At 45.2% G+C, this 20,406-nt stretch overlaps 1 protein-coding gene across 2 annotated transcripts; it reads left to right on the top strand.

Annotated features, from left to right (window-relative positions):
* The first annotated feature begins 1,121 nt into the window (after positions 1 to 1,121).
* TOMM34 (translocase of outer mitochondrial membrane 34) lies at positions 1,122 to 20,357 on the top strand. 2 transcript variants are annotated; one of them, XM_003936411.4, is made up of 7 exons: positions 1,126 to 1,351; positions 5,538 to 5,637; positions 6,793 to 6,945; positions 10,048 to 10,217; positions 13,447 to 13,594; positions 18,991 to 19,117; positions 19,361 to 20,357. In XM_003936411.4, exons 1-7 carry the CDS (start codon positions 1,225 to 1,227, stop codon positions 19,463 to 19,465), a joined length of 930 nt encoding a protein of 309 aa, XP_003936460.1. In that variant the 5' UTR covers positions 1,126 to 1,224; the 3' UTR covers positions 19,466 to 20,357. The 2 variants fall into 2 exon arrangements, with proteins under 2 accessions (XP_074262676.1, XP_003936460.1); XM_074406575.1 differs by lacking the exon at positions 6,793 to 6,945 and having other exon boundaries at positions 1,122 to 1,351.
* The last annotated feature ends 49 nt before the right edge of the window (positions 20,358 to 20,406 follow it).

Raw genomic sequence — 20,406 nt, 5'->3', positions numbered from 1 at the left:
TTTAGAAAAAAACATTCCAGGAGAACGAGATAACAAGCAAAGGCTAGGAAGCAAGAACTTGGTGTGCGTAGACAGCAATGCGTGGGACATAGGAACGTCAGATGAGGCTGGAGATAAATTGAAGTTGCTCTCCGTCAAAGATCTTCATCCATTTGGAACCTTGATCATACAAACTGGGTCATTCTTGTCCTGACAATGCTGTCAACTAAGACAGAATTAAAAAGCCAGGGGAACAAATACTCAGGGCATATAACATTGTTCCCAAAAAGTAATTTTTTGCAAGCCTGGCTGCTAAAAGTGCCTGCTGTAACCTCAAACCAGTTTTATCTAATAGCTACTGAAACAGCCTGCTACAATTCTGAGTTTTATCCAACACCATCACTTACCAATCAAAGCTTGCCAGCCCTCCAAGTAGCTGGTAAACCCCCACTTTACTAGTGCCAGTAAACTTCCTTGAAGAACAGTATGTAACATTTCTGTTCTATAAAATCTCCAAGCCTTCTCTTTGTTCCCCTGACACACCAAAGACAACTCGGTCTGTGTGTCAGCCCTGAATTGCAATTCTTGATTCCCAAATAAAACACTTAAACTTGAGAGATTCACCTCTACATGTTGGGTTTGACACCATCAATCCACCTGGGCATTAATTTATTAAAGAAACATAGACTATAGGTGCCAGGTACTTTCTGGCGTTGGAACCTCTGCACTTACCATCCCTCTGGCTGGACCAGCATTCCCTAAATCTTGCCTGGTCTCAGCTCAATTATTACCCCCTGAGAAAGGCCTTCTCTCATCCCATTATTTAAAATAGCCCACACGTGGTCACTTTCTGGTATATTAGCCTGTTTTGTTTTCCTTACGGCATTTATCACACGAAATTAGCGTCTTCGTTTGCTTATCAGTTAATGGCCTGTGAGGCCCCACTAGGACATAAACTCCCTGAGAGCGGGGCCGGCATCCTTCCCTGAGTCATCCAGAGCGTTCTAGCAATGGAGAGCGCCCAGCTCTGCTTCAGCCACCCGCGGGCTAGAGGAGATTCCGTTCCGCGCACGCGCAGAGGGCGGGGCGCCCCCCAGGTCGCGCAGGCCCCTCCCTCCGCCCCGCCCCCGACCCTCCGGGTTCTCTGAGGGGCGGAGAGACGGCGCCGGTTTCCGCCCGGAAGCTGTGCCGCACCACGCGAGGGAGGGAGGAAGGCGCCCCGGCACTCGCTGGCCTGGCCGCGGGATGGCCCCCAAATTCCCGGGCTCTGTGGAGGAGCTCCGCGCCGCCGGCAATGAGAGATTCCGCAACGGCCAGTACGCCGAGGCCTCCGCGCTCTACGGCCGCGCGCTGCGGGTGCTGCAGGCGCAAGGTACGACCCCGACCGCCGTCTCACCTCCGGCCTGCTCCTCCAACCCCCGCAACCCCCGCCCGGGCCTCCCTCCGCCGGTAGCCGGCGGTCCTGCCCGGCCCTCCCTCCCATCCTTCCAGCCCCCTCCGACCTCGGCCCTGTCTTTCCACCTGCTTGTTAACTGCCGTGTTGGCCCCCATCCTAAGTTATTTAGGCCTCGTTCTGACCCTGAGGCCAAACCCTCCTCCCCCGAAGCGATTCATTTTCCAGGTAGTATTTGTTGAGTCGCTAAGAGACCGCCTGTGTAACAAGACACAGAAAGTCCCTTCTCTCAAGGACAGCACATTCTTGCGGGGCCGGTGGGGAGCGCGTGGGTCTTCAGCGAGTACGCGACCTGGGGGATAGTCAGGATTAGGAAGGAGACAGACGGGGCGATGTGATAGAGCTGACTGGAGTGGGAGATCAAGGGCAGCATCTCTGAAGAATGTCTAAATGATGAGAAGCCAAGCGCACAAGGTTTTGGGACCCGAAGGGAACTGCAATGAGAAAAACCCCCCAGAAAGTATCAACATGGTGTTTCGGGGGTCAAAGCATAGTGAGCCAGGAGAGGGAAGAGGAAGACATGAAGTCAGGTTGGTGGGCAGACCCTTATTGTGCAGGTGTTTTAAACCCTGCGAAGGAGTTTGGATTCTGGGCCCTGATAGGAAGCTGCTGGAGAGTTTGATACATATTCTTACCACTTCTCCCAGCGTCCAGCTTACTTCAGCATACCGCAACCTTTGCCCAAAGCCGCTTCTCCAGAGTGACTTACTCAGAAACCCCCGTTGGTTAAAGCCTTGACTTTTGAAAGGAGCCTTGGATCCTGTTTTCTGTGAGTCACCGTTAGTACCTGTATCCCCTTGCCACCTTCCTTTTTTTCCTTTTCTTGGCTAGCGTCTGTTGAGTGCTTTACCATGTGCTAGACATTTTAGACGTGATCTCCTTTCATCTTTATTATGGCCCTGTGGATAATATGCTTAGAAAGGAGGAGTCCAAGAGTTAAGTTGCCTCCCTCGGGGTTACACGGTGAAGACATGGCAGAGCCACGATTTGAATATGGATCTGTTTGATTTTGATGCTAAGTCCAATTTTTGAATCATTTTGCTAGACTTCTCAGATCCTCTCCAAATTTCATTCTTTTTTTTTGTCTGCACTTTTTGCCAGCTTCTTTTTTTCTGGAAAACTCCCCTTTAGGCCCACTTCCTCATGTCTGTCTTACTTGACAAAGTTGCTGAGGAAGCTGAGGTATTGATATTGCTGCCATTTTCTTTCACCTCACCCCAGCTTGTCTGGAAAATCTTGCACGTTTGTATGGGTTAATTCTGGGTCCATAGAAAAGCTAGCCTGGTATCTCAATTTATCAAGGACCAGAGTTTGGTTCTGCTACTGCTACAGATTTTTCTAGGTAATTTTGGGCAAGTCTCTTGATTTCTCTGATCAGTCTTCTTGGTCATGAAGGGAGCTCAGGGAACAGCCTAACACAATGAACCCTTCCAGCAAGTCTGTGAAGTAATATCCTCACAGTAGATGGGCACGTGTGATCAGAGGGATTGAGTGACTTGTCAGGATCGCAGGGTCTCATGCCCTTTCCACCACACCACTACTGTTTCTGAGCAACCATGCTCTGGTTGAGATGTCTTTCACCACCTGCAGAGGTCTGGCCTGCAGACCCTGACTCAATGACTGATGAATAAGTGCACTGTCACACTATTTTAGAGATTCAATTTGGCTAGGAATGGTTGTCGGCTGCCTTTAAAGGGTGAAATGCAGCCAATCAACCAAGACTCCCTGTACATCCACCCCTTTATTCCATAAAGATTTCATAACCAAATTTCTAAGTCAACACATTCGTGGATAATTAACATGGTTAAAAGAGTGGTTTTATGAATGATAAAAGCTTTAGGTTCCGAGCCTGGAGTAAATACTATTAAACAGATAATTCTTCTTTAATCTCCCCCTGAGAGGGCCATCCAGCACAAAGTTTACATGAGTAAACACAGTAGAGACAAAGGGATGTGGGGTAAACAGACTTAAAGTGGGAAAGCCTTTTATCCTTATCTCTTCCCTAATAATGGACTGGCTGCCCTCAGCCTGCCCCCATTAAAACCTTTTGGTCTTCCAAAAGGTTTGAGATTATAATCTATAACTTTCCCTAATATTTCTCTAATATTTTGCCAGCCACCCCGAGTGAATTCCAACACTGGTGACTCAAGGTGGATTACAGGTTCTGGGTACTTACACTTAGCTTCTTAAGGACAAGGATGTATTTTACTAGTCTCTGTACTTTCTGTCTCTGGGCCTGGCAAAACAAGATGGGAAAACAACACTTGTTCTTATCGGCATTGAATGAAAGATATCAAACATCAACATGGCAACAGGATACTTAGTGAAAAAAGTAAGTTGTAGAAGGATAGGCAACATGATACCTCTTAGGAAAAGCTTTAATAGACATAAAATGGTGTCTTACCTGTTACACACACACAACACACACACACATATGTATATAAATGTGTCAGTCTACATTTATATATATACACATAGTTTGTGTGTGTGTGTGTGTGTGTGTGTGTGTGTGTGTGTGTGTGTATGTAAGTAAACGAACATGCTCGAAAATGTTACATACCAACTTCAGGATTGTACTGGCCTCTGGGGGTCTGGGGAGGGAGCACAGGGATAAGAATGGGGATGGCTGGAGTTTTAGCCATATTTTAAAGTTTTTTAAAGGGCTGGATGCCATGGCTTATGCCTATAATTCCAGCACTTTGGGAGTCCAAAGCAGGAGGATCACTTGAGGCTAGGCATTCAAGACCAACCTAGGCAACACAGTGGAACTCTGTCTCTACAAAAAATTAAAAATTAGCAGGGCATGGTGCTACACACCTGTAGCCCTGTCTGCTTGGGAGGCTGAGCCGGGAAGATCACTTGAGCCCAGGAGTTCAAGGCTGCAGTGAGCTATGATCACACCACTACACTCCAGCCTGGGCAACAGAGTAAGACCCTGTCTCTAAAAATTAAAAACAAAAAAAGTTGGGAATATAATGTGCTAAATCTAGTGGTAATGTAACGTACTAAATCTGAGATGATGCTTTTCTGTATGTTTCAAAATTTTCAGAGAGCCTGTTTTCAATTATTTTAAAATTATGGCCCACACCAGTGGGTATGAAGTGGTTGAAAATTATCTTTAAAAATAAAGATCATGGTTGGGCATGGTGGCTCATGCCTGTATTCTCACCGCTTTGGGAGGCTGAGGCAGGCAGATTGCCTGAGAACAGGAGTTCAAGACCAGCTTGGTGAACATGGTGAAACCCTGTCTAATAAAGATACAAAAATTAGCCTATCCAGGTGTGGTGTTAGGTGCCTGTAATCCCAGCTACTCAGGAGGCTGAGGCAGGAGAATTGCTTGAACCCAGGAGACAGAGTTGTAGTGAGTGGAGAGCCCTTCACTGAATTCCAGCCTGAGCAACTAACAGAGGAGGACTCTGTCTCAAATAAATAAATAAAGATTATTTTGGCCACAGTGAAGGACTTAAGCCTCTGCAATTCCTGAGGGTAAGGACTGCCTTTAGAAAAATGTCTAATAATTCTCCCATGGGGTAGTTTAAGGCTTTTTCCTGGTTAAGTTCTCTGTGCTTGTATCACACCCAGCTCAATTATTATTTCCCTGACAAAGTTCTCTCTGGCTTGACCAAGTAAAACTAATCTCATGTATTTCATGGGTCTTAGTGTCCTTACAACTTTTGGTCAATCTATTTATCATGGCATTTATCAATCTTGTTCTTTTTCTTTCTTTTCTTTATTGGATTTAAATGCTTTTTTTGATAAAATACACACCCATCCATCCACTTACCCAAACTCAAGTAGTTACAGCATGGATCTTTGAGGCAGGAGCTAGCTATTCCATGTATATCTTTTGTCTGTTACCAAGTTCAGTGCTGGAATGAGTGAATGAGGAGATACTTGGTTCATTGTGAACGGCAGAAAGCTCAGTGTCCTTGCTGTCATATAAGAATGACAAACATACCAGCCCAGCAGACCAACAAGCCTGATAAGGTTGGAGTTATCTCTTCTGCCTTAACACAAAGCCTGAAGAACTCTGAGTATGAAACATATCCCAGTGCCCTGAGGCATCCATTTCCCAACTGATAATCTTTCTACTCTACCTGGGCAGGTTCTTCAAACCCAGAAGAAGAAAGTGTTCTCTACTCCAACCGAGCAGCATGTCACTTGAAGGATGGAAACTGCAGAGACTGCATCAAAGATTGTACCTCGTAAGTGGCCGAGGGTAACTTTGGGATACCTGAGGGTCTCAGAAGAGGAGGCTGGGTTAATCTGGCTTGTTTCTTCTTTGGAAGGATTCCATCCATTACATCTGGAACAGATATTAAAGTGTCACTGAGTTTCACCAGGTCACTGAGAATGGGGGTCTCTACTTGTGTAGAGACTTGGCCCCTGACTTGTGTCTGGGAGTCTTGGCTCTGCTGCTGAAAAAGGAGTGGGATGGGCAGTTAGAAGTAGGCCTTCAAGTCTTTGTGAGATTTGAAACCTGGGGATGAGGTAGAGTTGCAGACCAGCAACTGGCTTTCCCAGGTGTTTTCCTGGGATGGGAGTATGTGAGGGTAAGGGAGTGACAGAACAAAAGAGGAATAGAGGTTAATAGATGATCTCAGAAGAAGCAAGGAGAAAGGAAAAAAATGGTATTCATGAATGATCAGTTTTAGAGGACACTGCACAATTTTTTATACCTCTTCTTCAAGCCAGTCTAATATTCTTTTATCGTCATTAAACTCGAACATGTGCCTGAGATGTGTTCTCTGATCTGATATCCTGTGACATTGCTTTAGATTCATGCCCTGGTGATAGCCAAGAGAGGAGGAGAGATGTGAGCATGCTCACAGCGCCTGTGCTGAATTAATTTGTACCAGGCCCTGTGCTAGATTTCCCTCTTTGAGTGTTCAGGACCAATCTGTGGGATACCATGTGTCCCAGGCCAGAACTTAGTTACTGAGGGTTGGGCAGTAACACGATTTACCTGGGTCACATAGTTAGTAGCAGCGGTGGAATTCAGACACCACCCGACCTGACTCCAAAACTTGTTTGTTATTCCCACTAAAACACAACTCTGGAAACACATAGTAGCATGAAAGCCATGAGGCGCTTGTTCTTGATTTTGGGGGAATTGAAACTATGAAAATTGATGCACGTGCACACACATTTAGCAAAATTCATGTTTCCCTGCCATCTTCCCCTCCTCACCTCGGTCTTAAGTTGAAAAATTCCTGTTTTGAGGTTTGGCATTTTTAGCTGTGTCTCTCAGCCAAAAATTATCTCCTGTACACTGAGTGCTTCAAATAACCCTACCTGGAAGAAACTAGGGAAACCCTGGTGGCTCAGCAGCCAGATGACATTTTTGCCTTCTATTCTAGAGCACTGGCCTTGCTTCCCTTCAGCATTAAGCCCCTGCTGCGGCGAGCATCTGCTTATGAGGCTCTGGAGAAGTACCCTATGGCCTATGTTGACTATAAGACTGTGCTGCAGATTGATAATAGTGTGACATCAGCCCTAGAAGGCATCAACAGGTGAGCTCCATTCACAACAGACAGTCTCCATTGGCAGCTCCCTGTCCTTGACAGCTTATGGGCCATTGCCTTGTCTGTCTTCTGAGGGGATCCCTTTGGCTACACTTAGAAAACTCCTAATGGGCACGTAAGGGAAGGTGTGAAAGGAAAACCTGCTTTTGTATTTAGCAGGTTTTCAGGGAGTAAGAATTACTAAGATTGATTGATTTTTGCCTACCTCTGCCTCACATTATTTATGTACACAGTAATATTTATAGTGCACTGTTTAAGGTATTGTGCCAGGTTCATTGGGGGATGCCAAAATGAGAAAGAAACACAGACCTCACCTGTCTTCAGAGAGCTAATTGGAAGAGTAAGACACAAGCCGAAGCAGCTGTGACAAGCCTAAAGGGATACGGTTTGTGGACATGGTTCAGTATGTTGTACTGTGACCCTTCCAATAGGTTCCCCAGGGGCACTTCCTTTCTGGTCTCTGAGCAGTTACTGGCTTTTATCATGGTTATTGTCATTTGTGTAACTGATCATGTTTCCCCCCTGCGTGTGCTACTAGAAAGCCAAACACTACACTAATAGCAAACACTTAACAGGACTTGATGCTATGTATTTAGTGCTTTATTTATTTCTGGCTTGTCTTGTCTGCCAGCATCCTTTGTTTGCTCTTTGCCTCCTTTTTTTTTTTTTTAAGACAGAGTCTTGTTCTGTCACCAGGTGCCTCCTTTTTAATTGAGCTGATTCCACAAAATCTACCAATTATGTGACAGACTTTGCTCTAGGACCTGGGTTGATGACTGAAACATACCTCTTCCTGCCCCCATAGAGGTCCTGGTTTCAGGGAGGACACCAGTCAGTAATAGGCAAGCACAGTACAACATGGTAAGTGCCATGGTAGGAGGCAGCAGAGGGGCTCTGAGGCCAGAAAGGAACCACCTAGCCAGCTGAGAGGGAGAGAAGGAGGCCAGAGAGAGCCTTTCAGAGGAGGTGAGCTGCCACTGAGAGATACGGGGTAGGGGGCAAGCCAGAAGACAGAGCAGCGTGTGCAAGAGTGAGCAAGTGTGACAGATCACAGGAATTGTAAGAAGATGGTTTCACATGGTGCTGCAGGCAGGGGCTCAGCTTGGGACAGGTTGGTGAGGCCAAGTCACACAAGAACCCAGTGTTCAGGGGCTTGGACTTAATCCTGAGCAAGTGAGGCTTTATGAAAAGATCTTGAGCAGTGGAGCAACGTGAGCAGATTTGTATTTTAGAGAAAAGCTCTTTGCTGCCATGTTGAGGGATGATATGAAAGGCAACAGAATAGGAAGGAGTCGTGTAGCAATCCAGGGGAGAGGGTGGAAAGAAAACAGTGGGACCAATTCAGGGAACGTGTAGGAAGTATATCAACAAGCTTTAGTGACTGTGGGGTAGCAAGAAGGGAAGAATAGAAGACACCCAGATTGTTGCCATGTTCAGTTGAAGGTGACTAAGGGACATGAGACTAGAGATGTAAGACAGTTGAGTATTTACATGGAGTAAAGGAGGAAAATACAGACCAGACAAATATGGATTTGAGGGTCATTGGCATAAAGGTGGATTAGGGCTGTGAGAGAGAAAAAGAACATCACAGCAAGTGTGTAGAGGGAAGAGGATGGAGCTTTGCAGAACTCCGGCATTTGAGCAACTTACAGAGGAACAGCAGCTGGAGAGGTGGGAGGAAATAGGGCATTTATGTCCCAAGGGAAGGAGTATTTCAAGAATGATGGAGACATCATTAGTGTCAGGTGTTCCAAGGAGCTTATATTAACTGAAGGTTTAGCAGTGAAGCCACTGGTGGCTCTGATGGAACCTGGTCAGTGGGAGCCAGAGGGTAATGTGTTCAAAAAGTCAGGCTTGAAGGGAGGCCAGGGAGTGTAGCTGGTATGGCAAGGGGTGTCCGGTATGGTTTTGTTAAATGAAGAAAGAGTTGAAGGGACTTAAATGCTGATGGTTGGAGTTAGTAGAGAGAAAGGATGAAGATGTGGGCAAGGGAGGTGCTGCCTGGATGTGGTCCCTGAAAGAGGCAAGAGAAGATGGTATCCAGAGCTTAAGTGGGAGGATTGGTCCCATTGTCTCTTCCGTGTGACAGGAGAGAAATAGGAAGGATTGGGCACCCAGTCAGGTGGGTTTGTATTTGGGGTATGAGGAAGTTTGCTCTAAAAAAGGGGAAGGGCCAGGGAACAGATTTGAGGAGAGTAGAGGTTCGAAATAGCTTGGCCGCCAGGAAAACAGCCTAGTCAGAGACCTCTTAGAATTTATAGTGATAGCAGTCTATGTGGTCTTCATTCTTGTAATGTAGGAGCAGAAGTGTATGGTTAGCTTTATTCACTCATTCAGCACATACCTGATTGGGCCTTGGTGGTTGCGAGGTGATAATACCAGGTGCCGGAGATCAGTTGACAAAAAGAACTTGGTTCCTGGGTAGTGTTTTAAGCTGAAATCTAAAGAATAAGTTGGAGTTAGCCGGAAGGGCCTGAAAATTGGCAGTCTTTTTTCCAAAAAAGAAATGATTGTTCTGGGTAGAGGCAAAAGCACGTGGAAAGTCTTGAACAGAAGGATCAGAAGGGAATGTGGCTCACAGTGAAGGGGGACAAGAAACGGTGGGGACCAGATCTCACAGGCCACAGTAGCCTAGGGAACTGGGAACCCCTGAGGAGTTGTAAGATTAGAGAATGACGTAAGGTTTGCACTTTTTAAAAAGCCTGAGCATTAAACAAATGTCAGGTGCTTGCACAGTTGTGTACTCGGTTCATTGATAAAATATGAAACAAAAAGTGATTCTTTCTTGGAGAAAGTATAGTCTTTTTGGATCATGGTTTAAGTATCCTTAGTAAGCAACGGATCACCACTTTAAAGGTAACAGAGTACGACCAAAATCAAGGAGTGTCATGGTGACTGATCTGAGACGGCGTTTATGGTGGCAGATTCCTCTTCTATATTGCAGCATATTGGAGGAGCTAAAGAGGTGGTTCACATGAAGGGGAGGGTGGCAGCTCTGGCTCTTCTGAAAAGGCCTACCTCCCTTGGGTGTGTGAAAGAAATACCTTGACCCACCTGGAAACCTCCCTGCAATCCTGTCTTCCCTTCCAGAATGACCAGAGCTCTCATGGACTCACTTGGGCCTGAATGGCGCCTGAAGCTGCCCTCTATTCCCTTGGTGCCTGTTTCAGCTCAGAAGAGATGGAATTCCTTGCCTTCGGAGAACCACAAAGAGATGGCTAAAAGCAAATCCAAAGAAACCACAACTACAAAGAACAGAGGTGAGCTGTGACTCTCTGCCCAGAGTCTTGCAATCTCCTGGTATCTGTTTTCTTTAGAGTAGTCCTGTAAATGCCTTAGTAGTAGGCATTGTTTAGCTAAGTTATAGAAATAATCTTAGGAACAAAATATAAAACGAAATAGAAGTCTTTGCCTCTTAGAGATTGTTTTCTCAGTTGTATAGTGAGGGTGATGATAAAGTCTTCCTCACAACTATGAGGACTGAATGACGTAAGACACATAAAACTCCCAGCCTGGCACCATAGGCATGCAGTGTGAGTTCCCTTTTCTTTCCTCTGGTAGCACTTGGGATATATTACTTAGGATGTTTTTGGTTGCAAAAACAGAAAGCTCAACATAGTAAAAATAGCATAGGGAATTTATTGGCTCATAAAACTGGAAAATCCAGAGAGAGTTCAGGCAAGGTTTGCTCTAGCAGCTTACTATATTCACAGACTAACTTCATTTTTCTCTACTTATCTTAGCTTCTTTTCTGTTGTGTGTCAGCTTTGTCTTTGGCAAGTTCCCCTCCTACTATAGTAGCAAAATAGCTATAGCAGTTCCTGGTCTCACATCCATACCCCATGCCTCATGACCCAGAGAAAGAAAGTCTTTCCCTCGTAGCTCACTGGGAAAAGATAGGATTTTTTTTTTTTTTTTTTTTTTTTTGCCCTAAAATGCTCTAGCTCATGTATTTTCTCCATCGATTTTTCAATCTATTCTGGTCTTCTTGGTCACAGGCCATTCTTTGAAGTACACACCATAATCAGGAGATGAGATTTTGTGATTAGGTCAGCCCTGAGGCAGCTGCCTCATCTCCAGAGCTAGAGGGTGATGCTTCCCAGGAGCATGTGCACTGTGTGAATCCCTGGAGAAGCATGAAGAAAAGAAGGGAGATCCAAGCTGGGCAGCCAAAAACAGGAGACTCCTCACTTCAACTGTGTGAAATGAAGAAGCCATTTGTCAGGCACTGAGAAGTTCTTTTAACCAGGGGAATGGTCCCAGCCCAGCATGCTAGGGATTGAGGCAGGTGCAGAAGGGATCAAAGATGGAGGCCTGCCTATTGTAAGTGACCTTTAGGTGTTAGGGGAGGACAAAAGTTACTCACCTTCTACAGGAGAATGCCTGTCTGGTCATGGGTAGCATTCACTCTGGTTTGTAGGAGCCTGTTAAGTATTCCCCACTCTAGGATGAAAATGTGGGGTGCTAATGAACCCGACGGCATCAGTGCACCTACTATTGATTTCATTCTTTCGGGGTCACTGAACCATGTGTTCCAAGCCATGTGTATGCTAAGCAGGGTGACACAGAGGACAGGGAGTCTTGGCCCTTAGGGACCTCTCCATCAAATGAGGGACTGAAACATCAGCACTGTCTTAAAACACAAGGAAGAGGGACATGTGCTTTAGAGTCTTAGTGCTTGAGAAGTTCAGCATAGACACTGACTTAAGTGCATGAGGGAGCTGGGGAAAGACTCAGGAGGGGTGGCAGTGGAAGTGGAGCCTCAAGCCGGACCTTGAAGAAGGAGGTCATCAGGTGGGAAGAAAGAATCCTTGGCAGAGACAGCGGAGAGACTCGTTGGAGAATGAAAGTGCATGGGGGGAATGGTGGGAATAAGTATGACTGCAGAGAGTGTTATGTTGCAGGGTGCCAGTGAAGCTGAAGCCCTACCTTTAGAGAAACCTGTGTGCATGTGCACGGGGAGACTTACACAGGAACATTCATAGAAGACTATAATAGAAAAAAAACACCAGAGATAACGCAGATCTCCATAAATGGGAGAATGGACAACCCAGCTGTGGTATTGCAGCAGTGAGAATGAAGGAGCTGCAGCCCTGTGCATCAACACAGATGAATCTGAGGAATATAATGTTAAGAGGAAAAAGAAAAACCAAGTCACAAAAGAATACACAGACTCATTTATTCTTCTATATGAAGTTCAAAAACAAAGTAAACAACAAATGATCTGTGGGTACTATAGTATATAGTTAAATTGTTTAAAAAAAGGTGGGGAAGAAGCACAGAATTGGGGGTGTTTCCTCCAGCAGTGGACTTTATTGGGGTGGGTCCACCAGGACTTCAAAGATCCTAGTTCTTTTTCTTTTTCTTTTTTTTTTTTTTGAGACGGAGTTTCGCTCTTGTTACCCAGGCTGGAGTGCAATGGCGCGATCTCGGCTCACCGCAACCTCCGCCTCCTGGGTTCAGGCAATTCTCCTGCCTCAGCCTCCCTAGTAGCTGGGACTACAGGCGTGCGCCACCATGCCCAGCTAATTTTTGTATTTTTAGTAGAGACGGGGTTTCACCACGTTGACCAGGATGGTCTCGATCTCTTGACCTCGTGATCCACCCGCCTCGGCCTCCCAAAGTGCTGGGATTACAGGCGTGAGCCACCGCGCCCGGCCCCTAGTTCTTTTTCTTAAACCAGGTGATGAATTCGGGGTATGAACCTATAATCTTACCCTGGTCATAAATATTTAGTATTTTATAAAGATAGTTTTAAAAAATTTAAAAAGCAGGTGATACGGAGCTGAGGCTGGAATAATTAATTAGGGCCAAGCAGTGAAGGGCCTGAACGCCAAGTTGAGCAGCTTGGATTTCACCTTGTTCTCTCTGCTTTCTCTCCTTGAAGGCTGGAGCAGAGCTGCATGTGTTAGATGAGGGAGGATACTCATAGGCTCACCCAAACCAGAGATGAGGGGAATAGCAGGCTCTTCTCCCCTTTTCTCATAGCCCAGAAGCTATACCCTTTCTTTAGCAGATGTTTATTAATATTTATTTACTTACTGTCCTGCTTTAAGTAGTTCTGTACTTTCTTATGTATTCTCAGATTTGACCCTGAAAATAGCCGTCTGTTGAATAAGTATTGCCCTATTTTATTGGAGAGGAAATTGAGGTCCAAAAGTTAGGTAGGTCACATAAGATCTTCAGCTACCACGAGGCAGTGCCAAGGCTAGAACCTGGGTTGCTTTTTATCATGTATATATTTTTATGTGCATATAAAAATGTTTTTATATCAGGAATCCCCAACCTCTTCTTAATGGAAAACTGTTTTAATTTCCCAGAAGCTATTAATTGGAAGTCATTAATCAGGAAGGATGATTTACAACAGTGTAGGAAATCTCTTGGGGAGAAGATTGTAGACAATTTGGAAGGGATGATACTGAAGAGATCTCCTTGATCTCAGTTGGGTGCTGCTCCATGGTTTTTCTCCTCTTCTGAATTTGTATCTAGTGCCTTCTGCTGGGGATGTGGAGAGAGCCAGAGTTCTGAAGGAAGAAGGCAATGAGCTTGTAAAGAAGGGAAACCATAAGAAAGCTATTGAGAAGTACAGTGAAAGCCTCTTGTATAGTAACCTGGAATCTGCCACGTACAGCAACAGGTATCTCCTACACAGCTGCTGGCCTGGGGCATTTCAAGACATTGGATGTTTTGTTCCATAGTCTTCTCTTGGACTACGATGGGCTGTTTATCTCTAGCATTTAGTCAAGTGTGTTATGGCTGAAAACTTGCATCTACGCTGTCAGCTAGATACGGCTAGTGGCATTCATTCTCTCCGAAGGGCAGAAACTAAGGGATGCCAAATGGTAGCCTGGGCTTTGTTGGCCCCTGTCCCCAGAATTTTCATAAGCATACAATGTAAGTAAAAGCAGTGTGCTTGCTCTGCAAACACAACCCTAATATGTCTCTTAATCTCTCCACCCCACCACGCTACTCCCTACGCTTCTCAAAGACCCTCCTGTTAGAAGTTTTGGCCCCATTTCTATGAGTACTGGCCCAGAAGCCAGAGTGTGAAGTAACCATTGCCTGGCCAAAGAGCAAGAAGGATGGCTACAGTCTAGCCTGAGGGGACGTGTGGGCCTGTAGAAAGCCTTGCACCAGGAGCTGCCATCAATGACGACTGACTGAGAGCCTGGGAGCCAGGCACAGTCCCTGCGCTGTGTGGGACTGACTGATTGCAACAATGTTCTGAGCTGTAGGCGCTTTTTCTGTTTTAAAGTTGAGAAAATTGAGGCTCAAAGAAGGAAGAGTTTTGCCTTAAACTTACCCAACCAGTAAATGTTGGTGCCAGAATTAGAATCTGGCTCCAGCAAGATCTTCCTATTAGTTTTACTCTCAGAAACTTGAAACATTCAGCAAGGGACCATATCAAACCAAACAGTATAAAACATTTATTATAAAATCTTATAAATCTGTTTCTCCTTCCCTACCAGCATACATATATCACTCACTAGTTCGGAAATCTTGGTTCTAATGTAGACACATTGTTCCTTATTCCAAACTCATGGGATAAAATTTGTTTCCCAGCCGCGCGGTGACTCAACACCTATAATCCCAACACTTTGGGAGGCCAAGGCAGCAGGTGTTTGAGACCAGCCTGGCCAACACAGTGAACCCCATGTCTACTAAAAATACCAGAAATTAGCCAGGCGCATGGCACACACTTGTGATCCCACCTACTCAGGAGGCTGTGGCAGGAGAATCCAGGTGCTAGAGGTTGCAGTGAGCCGAGATTGTGCCACTCCACTCCAGCCTGGGTGATAGAACAAAACTCTGTCTCAGAAAAAAACAAAAAACCCATGTTTCCCATTTTAGTGAAGTAATATTGTCTGAATTATGCAACATCCCAGCAGGGTCTGGGGGAGCTTGCAGAAGTTAATTATTAGTATTTCTGCCAGTGAAACTTGGAAGTTTCATGTTCACATGGGGTGGAATAGAGAAACTAAGTAGCTTCATGTCAGTTCAGGTCAGGTTTTGCTGCCTAATGAGTTGGAAAGAGAACTTGTAATTTTAAAGCTTATATTTTGGAATTTTGCACCTGTGGCTCTGTGTGGTTTTATGGCTGATTGGACCAGAGGGGCCTTAATCTGCCAGGCTAATTTGAAAACGAAGCCTGCAGCCTGTTCGTTCCATGTCTGTATGGCATCTTCTGACTCCTCTGTCTCTGGGCCCTCTTTCGCCTTGCTTACCTTATGCTGCTGGACACCTCCATGAACTCATTTTTCTGGATTATGACCACATCTGGAGCCATGTTTTGTCTTATTTAAATACTGTTCATGCAGGTGTCTGTGCCACACTGTTTTAATAACTGCTGCTTTATGATATAGGGCTGGTCTTTTCTTCATTCTTCTTAATCAGAGTATTCCTAGTATTTTTCTATGTTTGTTCTTCTAGCTAAACTTGGATTATTTTGGCAAATTTCAAAAAATGTCTTGTTGGACAGCTTTTGGTTGTGATTGCATTAGATTTATAATTTAATCTAGAGGACTGATGACAGAACTGAATTTTTAGCCATTGTGGCTAACATTTTAGCATGTCCGGGAACATCTTGGACCTAGGCTAAGGCTCCACTTCATGTACACCCATCTGATTGACACAGTGCATAGGCTTTGGCTTACTTGGCTTCCCTTTGTGCAGGTGACACCTGAGTGCATAGCACCTACAGCTTGCCAGCCCTGAAACAGCTCTCATTTGTACTCAAAACAGTTCTTCAGTTTAGATCATTGTTCTATGTTACCTAATCAGGCTCACAAAGATGAGTAGAAAATTAATGAGTAGAAAATTAAACAACTAATACGTGACAGCTGGGATTTATGGCAGATCCTTGTGACTCCAAAGCTTATTTCCCTTTCACTAACTTGTGTTACTTCCCAACCCTTTGTAATTAAAACCCTTCTGGCTGGATACAAAATCAGTTCATTTACCAGAAGTCAAGTTTATTTTGTTGCCTGAAGTTACGCATTTTGATCATCTTAAATACAGTCTTTAGAAGTCTCACATGACCCTATTAATCACCACATTTCTATTCTGAAATCACTCTACAGTGCATAATGCTTACACTGTAGTTCCTCTGCTTCTGCTATTTCTTTAAATTGCCAGAGCCCGCTGGGAGGAAATGTTAGTTTCCTCGGAATTCCTTTATGTTCAGGCCAGATGTGATGGCTCACACCTGTAATCCCAGCACTTTGAGAGGCTAAGATGGGCAGATCGCTTGAGATCAGGAGTTTGAGACAGCCTGGCCAACATGGTGAAACCCCATCTCTACCAAAAAATGTAAAAGTTAGCTGTGCATGGTGGCATGCACCTGTAATCCCAGCTACTCAGGAGGCTGAAGTGAGAGAATGAATCGCTTGAACCCGGGAGGTGGAGGTTGCAGTGAGCTGTGATCATGCCATTGTACTCCAGCCTGGGTGACAGAGCAAGACTCTGTCCCCCCCTCCAAAAAAAAGAATGCCTCTGTGTCCAGAGTTTAAAACAGGGGGCTACTATTCCAAAACTTGGTGGTCCATTTTATTTTGCTTGTAATTTGTGAGTCAGGAATTAGGGAAGAGCAGTTCTCATCTGGGGTCTCTCATGCAGGGTCAGCAAGATGGTAGCTGGGGCTGGAATCCTCTAAAGCCTTCTTCCTTGAATGTCTGGCATCGGGCTGCTTCACTCAAAATGGCTGGGCGGTGGAACTGCTAGAGCAAGCTGGCATCTCTTTCCACTTTCTTAGCAGCCTTTTCATGTGTGCTAGCGTGAGCTTCCTGAGAGCGTGGTGGCTTCAGAGTCATTGGCTTCTTCTCTGTCAGTTCAAGGCTCCAAGAGCAAGTGTTTCCAGAGACCAAGGTGGAAGCTGCAAGGCCTATTATGACCTAACCTTGGAAGTCATATCATGTCCCTTCCTCTGTCCTGTTAGAGCAGTCACAGAGCCTGCCTGAATTCAAAGAGAGGGAAAAGAGACCCCTCCGCCTCTCAGTGGGAGGAATGTCGAAGAATTTGTGCCTGTCTTTTAAGTTGCTACACGAAGGTTTTTCTCTCAGTTAATTTATAAATTCCATGCAATCACAAAGAACTAGTACAGTTTTCTAATTCATGATAATGATTCCAAAGTTTGTTAGAAAAAAATGAGAATAGCAGCATGAGAGAATCTGGTGTATAATAAAGTCTGGAGAAAAGAGAGATTATTTAATAAGAGGTGATGGGTTGCCCAGGTTAGAGTTAAACCTGAATCCTACCTTCTTATTTTAAAATAAAGTCTAAGTGGATCACAGTTTGAAATGTAAAAAGCGAAACCATTAAATTCTAGAAGAACACGGGGATTAAATGTCTTGCAATGGGGAAGGTATTCTTGTGTGAAGGAAAAAAAAATGTTACAGAAGTCATTAAAGTTAGAGAAGTTTGATTTCATACGATTAAAACCCTTATGTAAAGATGTTCAGCTTTAGCCACATTAAAGCAACTGTCTTAACAGTGAGATACTGCTTTCTTCCATGTTGGCATAAATTAAAATTTAAGACCCAAAGTTGGTACAGTTGTAGGAAAATAGCCTCTGTCAATAACTATTCAGCTTTTTTTGCAAAGCATTTTGGCAGTAACAATCAAATTTCTTTTTTTTTTTTTGGCAAGAGATGGGGTCTCTCTATGTTGCCCAGGCTGGTCTCAAACTCCCATCCTCATCTGATCTTCCCACCTTAGCCTTCCAAAGTGCTGGGATTATAAGCATGAGCCACCACACCTGGCCAGTCAGATTTTAAAATGCATGTATCTTTGGATACAGCAGTCCCTTGCACACGGATATTCATCATGGCATCATTTATTTGCAAACTAAAATCAATGAAAAATACCTCTCGATAGGAAATTGCTGAAAAAAATTATGCTACATCCAACTTCGTGAATACCCTGCACCCACTGAAAACAGTGAGGTGGAATGGATTAACTTATATAATGAGCTCCCAGACACTGGACTGCTTTGTTTTTAGTGACTGTCTTTGGAGAGGACTAGAATTGAATGAGGAAGATAGACACACACATGCACTTTTTTTTTTTTTTTTTTTTTTTTTTTTTTTTGAGACGGAGTTTCGCTCTTGTTACCCAGGCTGGAGTGCAATGGCACGATCTCGGCTCACCGCAACCTCCGCCTCCTGGGTTCAGGCAATTCTCCTGCCCCAGCCTCCTGAGTAGCTGGGATTACAGGCACGCACCACCATGCCCAGCTAATTTTTTGTATTTTTAGTAGAGACGGGGTTTCACCACATTGACCAGGATGGTCTCGATCTCTTGACCTCGTGATCCACCCGCCTCGGCCTCCCAAAGTGCTGGGATTACAGGCTTGAGCCACCGCGCCCGGCCCATATGCACTTTTTTTTAACCCACAGATGCAGAATATTTTGTTGCATGGATGTACATGACTTTTTTCCAACATTTTATGAAAATGTTCAAAATACAGGAAATTTGAAAGATTTGTACAGTGAACACCCATATACCTGCCATCTAAATTCTACAATTATTATTGTTATATTTGCTATTTAGCCATCTGTTGGTCTGTAGTCTTTGATGCATTTCAAAGTAAATTGCACACATCTTTACATTTCACCCCTGTGTCAGCATTGTATCACTAGAGTTCAGTATTCGGTTTTTGTCCTTAAAGTAGATAATTTTTTAATCTGTCAAGGGAAAGGTTTCCGAAAAGCTTTGCTTAAAAGAGCTCAGTATAGGAGAGTACAGTACAGCATGACAGAACTAAATGAGATCAGGATCTGGAGTCTCACAAACGAACTCCCTGCCTATTTGAATCTAGGGTCTGCCCCTCACTGCTGGTGGTACCTTTACCTTTCTGAGCCAGCATGTTTCATCCATGAAAAGGGCTAGGATTGTTGTGAGGATTTAAGAAGCTATAAAGTAACCAGCACAGAGTAGGTGTTCAGCAACTTGGAGATCACATCTCAAACTACTTCACGGCATGTGGGTGGCCCGTAAGAGGTGACTGAAACCTCCGAAATGGTCTTTCCCCTTCAGAGCGCTCTGCTATTTGGTCCTGAAGCAGTACAAGGAAGCAGTGAAGGACTGCACAGAAGCCCTCAAGCTGGATGGAAAGAATGTGAAGGCGTTCTACAGACGGGCTCAAGCCCACAAGGCACTCAAGGTAAGAAAAAATCCTGGCCAAAAGGTCTCAACATAGCTACAGAGATTTATGTCAGCGGTGGCATTTATGGGGTGTATCCAAGCTGAGGCAGTATCTGCAGCTTTTCTGTCTCATCCTGGGCCCAGGTTAACTTAGGGCAGGCCTATCTGTGGGCTGAGGGTTTGAAAACACTTCGCTGCCTCAGCAGCTATTCCCACCCCAGTCGGGGAACCTTCCCCACACTCCTGTCCTTGATTTTATTAGGACTATAAATCCAGCTTTGCAGACATCAGCAACCTCCTACAGATTGAGCCCAGGAACGGTCCTGCACAGAAGTTACGGCAGGAAATAAAGCAGAGCCTACACTAAAAACCCAGCAGGGCAGCCGGAAACTCCTGCCTGACCTTACCAGAGACGCCGCGGGCCACCTGCTCTGTGCCTGCGTCTGAAACCCAGCATGCCCCAAGTGAGCTCTGAAGCCCCTTCCTCAGCCCCTTGATGGCCTCCCACCCCAGAAGAGGCTTTGCTTGTTCAAATTAAGCTCAGTGTAGTCATACACAGACATCGTTTCGCCAGAAAAGTCCCCACTAGAGCTAAGCGTGAAGCTGAAGCCCTGTCCCCATTCCCCCCAGCTCAGCTAGCTGATCACACCAAAAGATCCTCATCAGCAAAGCATTTGGCTTTGTCCTGCCCAAGCAAGCTCCGGACTGAGTGTGGCCCATGTAGTTTCCCCAGACCCCACCTCACTGCAGTTAATCTGAACAGCCTGAGGTTCTGGGCAGGGTGGGAGGGGGTTGGGGGACGGTAATAAACCCAAGGCCCTGATGCAAAGCAGTCTGTTGAGCTGGTTCTCCAGGGCTGCAGTCTCTCTAGGTGTGCAGCTGCTGTTCCTTTCCTGTCCTTGCACAGTCTCCTGTGTCTGAGCCCCAGTGCCTTTTGTTTGGGCCATCCTTTGGTGGGAAGGCAGAGCCCTGACCCCTGGATGTCTGTCCATGACTCCGTGCTGCTGCCTTCTGCAGAGAGGCACCTAAGCTGTTTTGAGTCCAGTGATTGTGGCCACTCCTCTTAGAGGCAGGATGGAGAGAGAGGCCTCCTTGGTCAGTGTCCATGCTTTCTGGGCAGGGACTTGGCTTTTTGTTCCAACAGTGGCCTTCTCCAGGCCTCATAGTTCTTTGTAATATGTTGAAGTTAATTTGAACTGACTGCTTTTGTTGAACTGTGTGTTTAAGCTGTTGTATTAAAAGGCTTTCTTCTACATAAATGTCTGCTGTGCTTTCATTTCTGCCTTTTCAGCTTTGCACCTGGAACTT

Source organism: Saimiri boliviensis, chromosome 9, assembly GCF_048565385.1.
Source record: "Saimiri boliviensis isolate mSaiBol1 chromosome 9, mSaiBol1.pri, whole genome shotgun sequence".
Taxonomy (NCBI): Eukaryota; Metazoa; Chordata; class Mammalia; order Primates; family Cebidae; genus Saimiri; species Saimiri boliviensis.
Note: the sequence above shows the minus strand (reverse complement) of the source record. Positions and strands in the feature narration are given on the sequence as shown.

What these genes read in the sequence shown, in the direction of transcription:
- TOMM34 (XM_003936411.4), top strand. Translation starts at nt 1,225, where the DNA reads ATGGCCCCCAAATTCCCGGGCTCTGTGGAGGAGCTCCGCGCCGCCGGC. An exon ending in TCTGCCACGTACAGCAACAG is followed by an intron (nt 13,595 to 18,990) that starts GTATCTCCTACA and finishes TTTCCCCTTCAG; the next exon opens with AGCGCTCTGCTATTTGGTCC. An exon ending in AAGCCCACAAGGCACTCAAG is followed by an intron (nt 19,118 to 19,360) that starts GTAAGAAAAAAT and finishes TGATTTTATTAG; the next exon opens with GACTATAAATCCAGCTTTGC.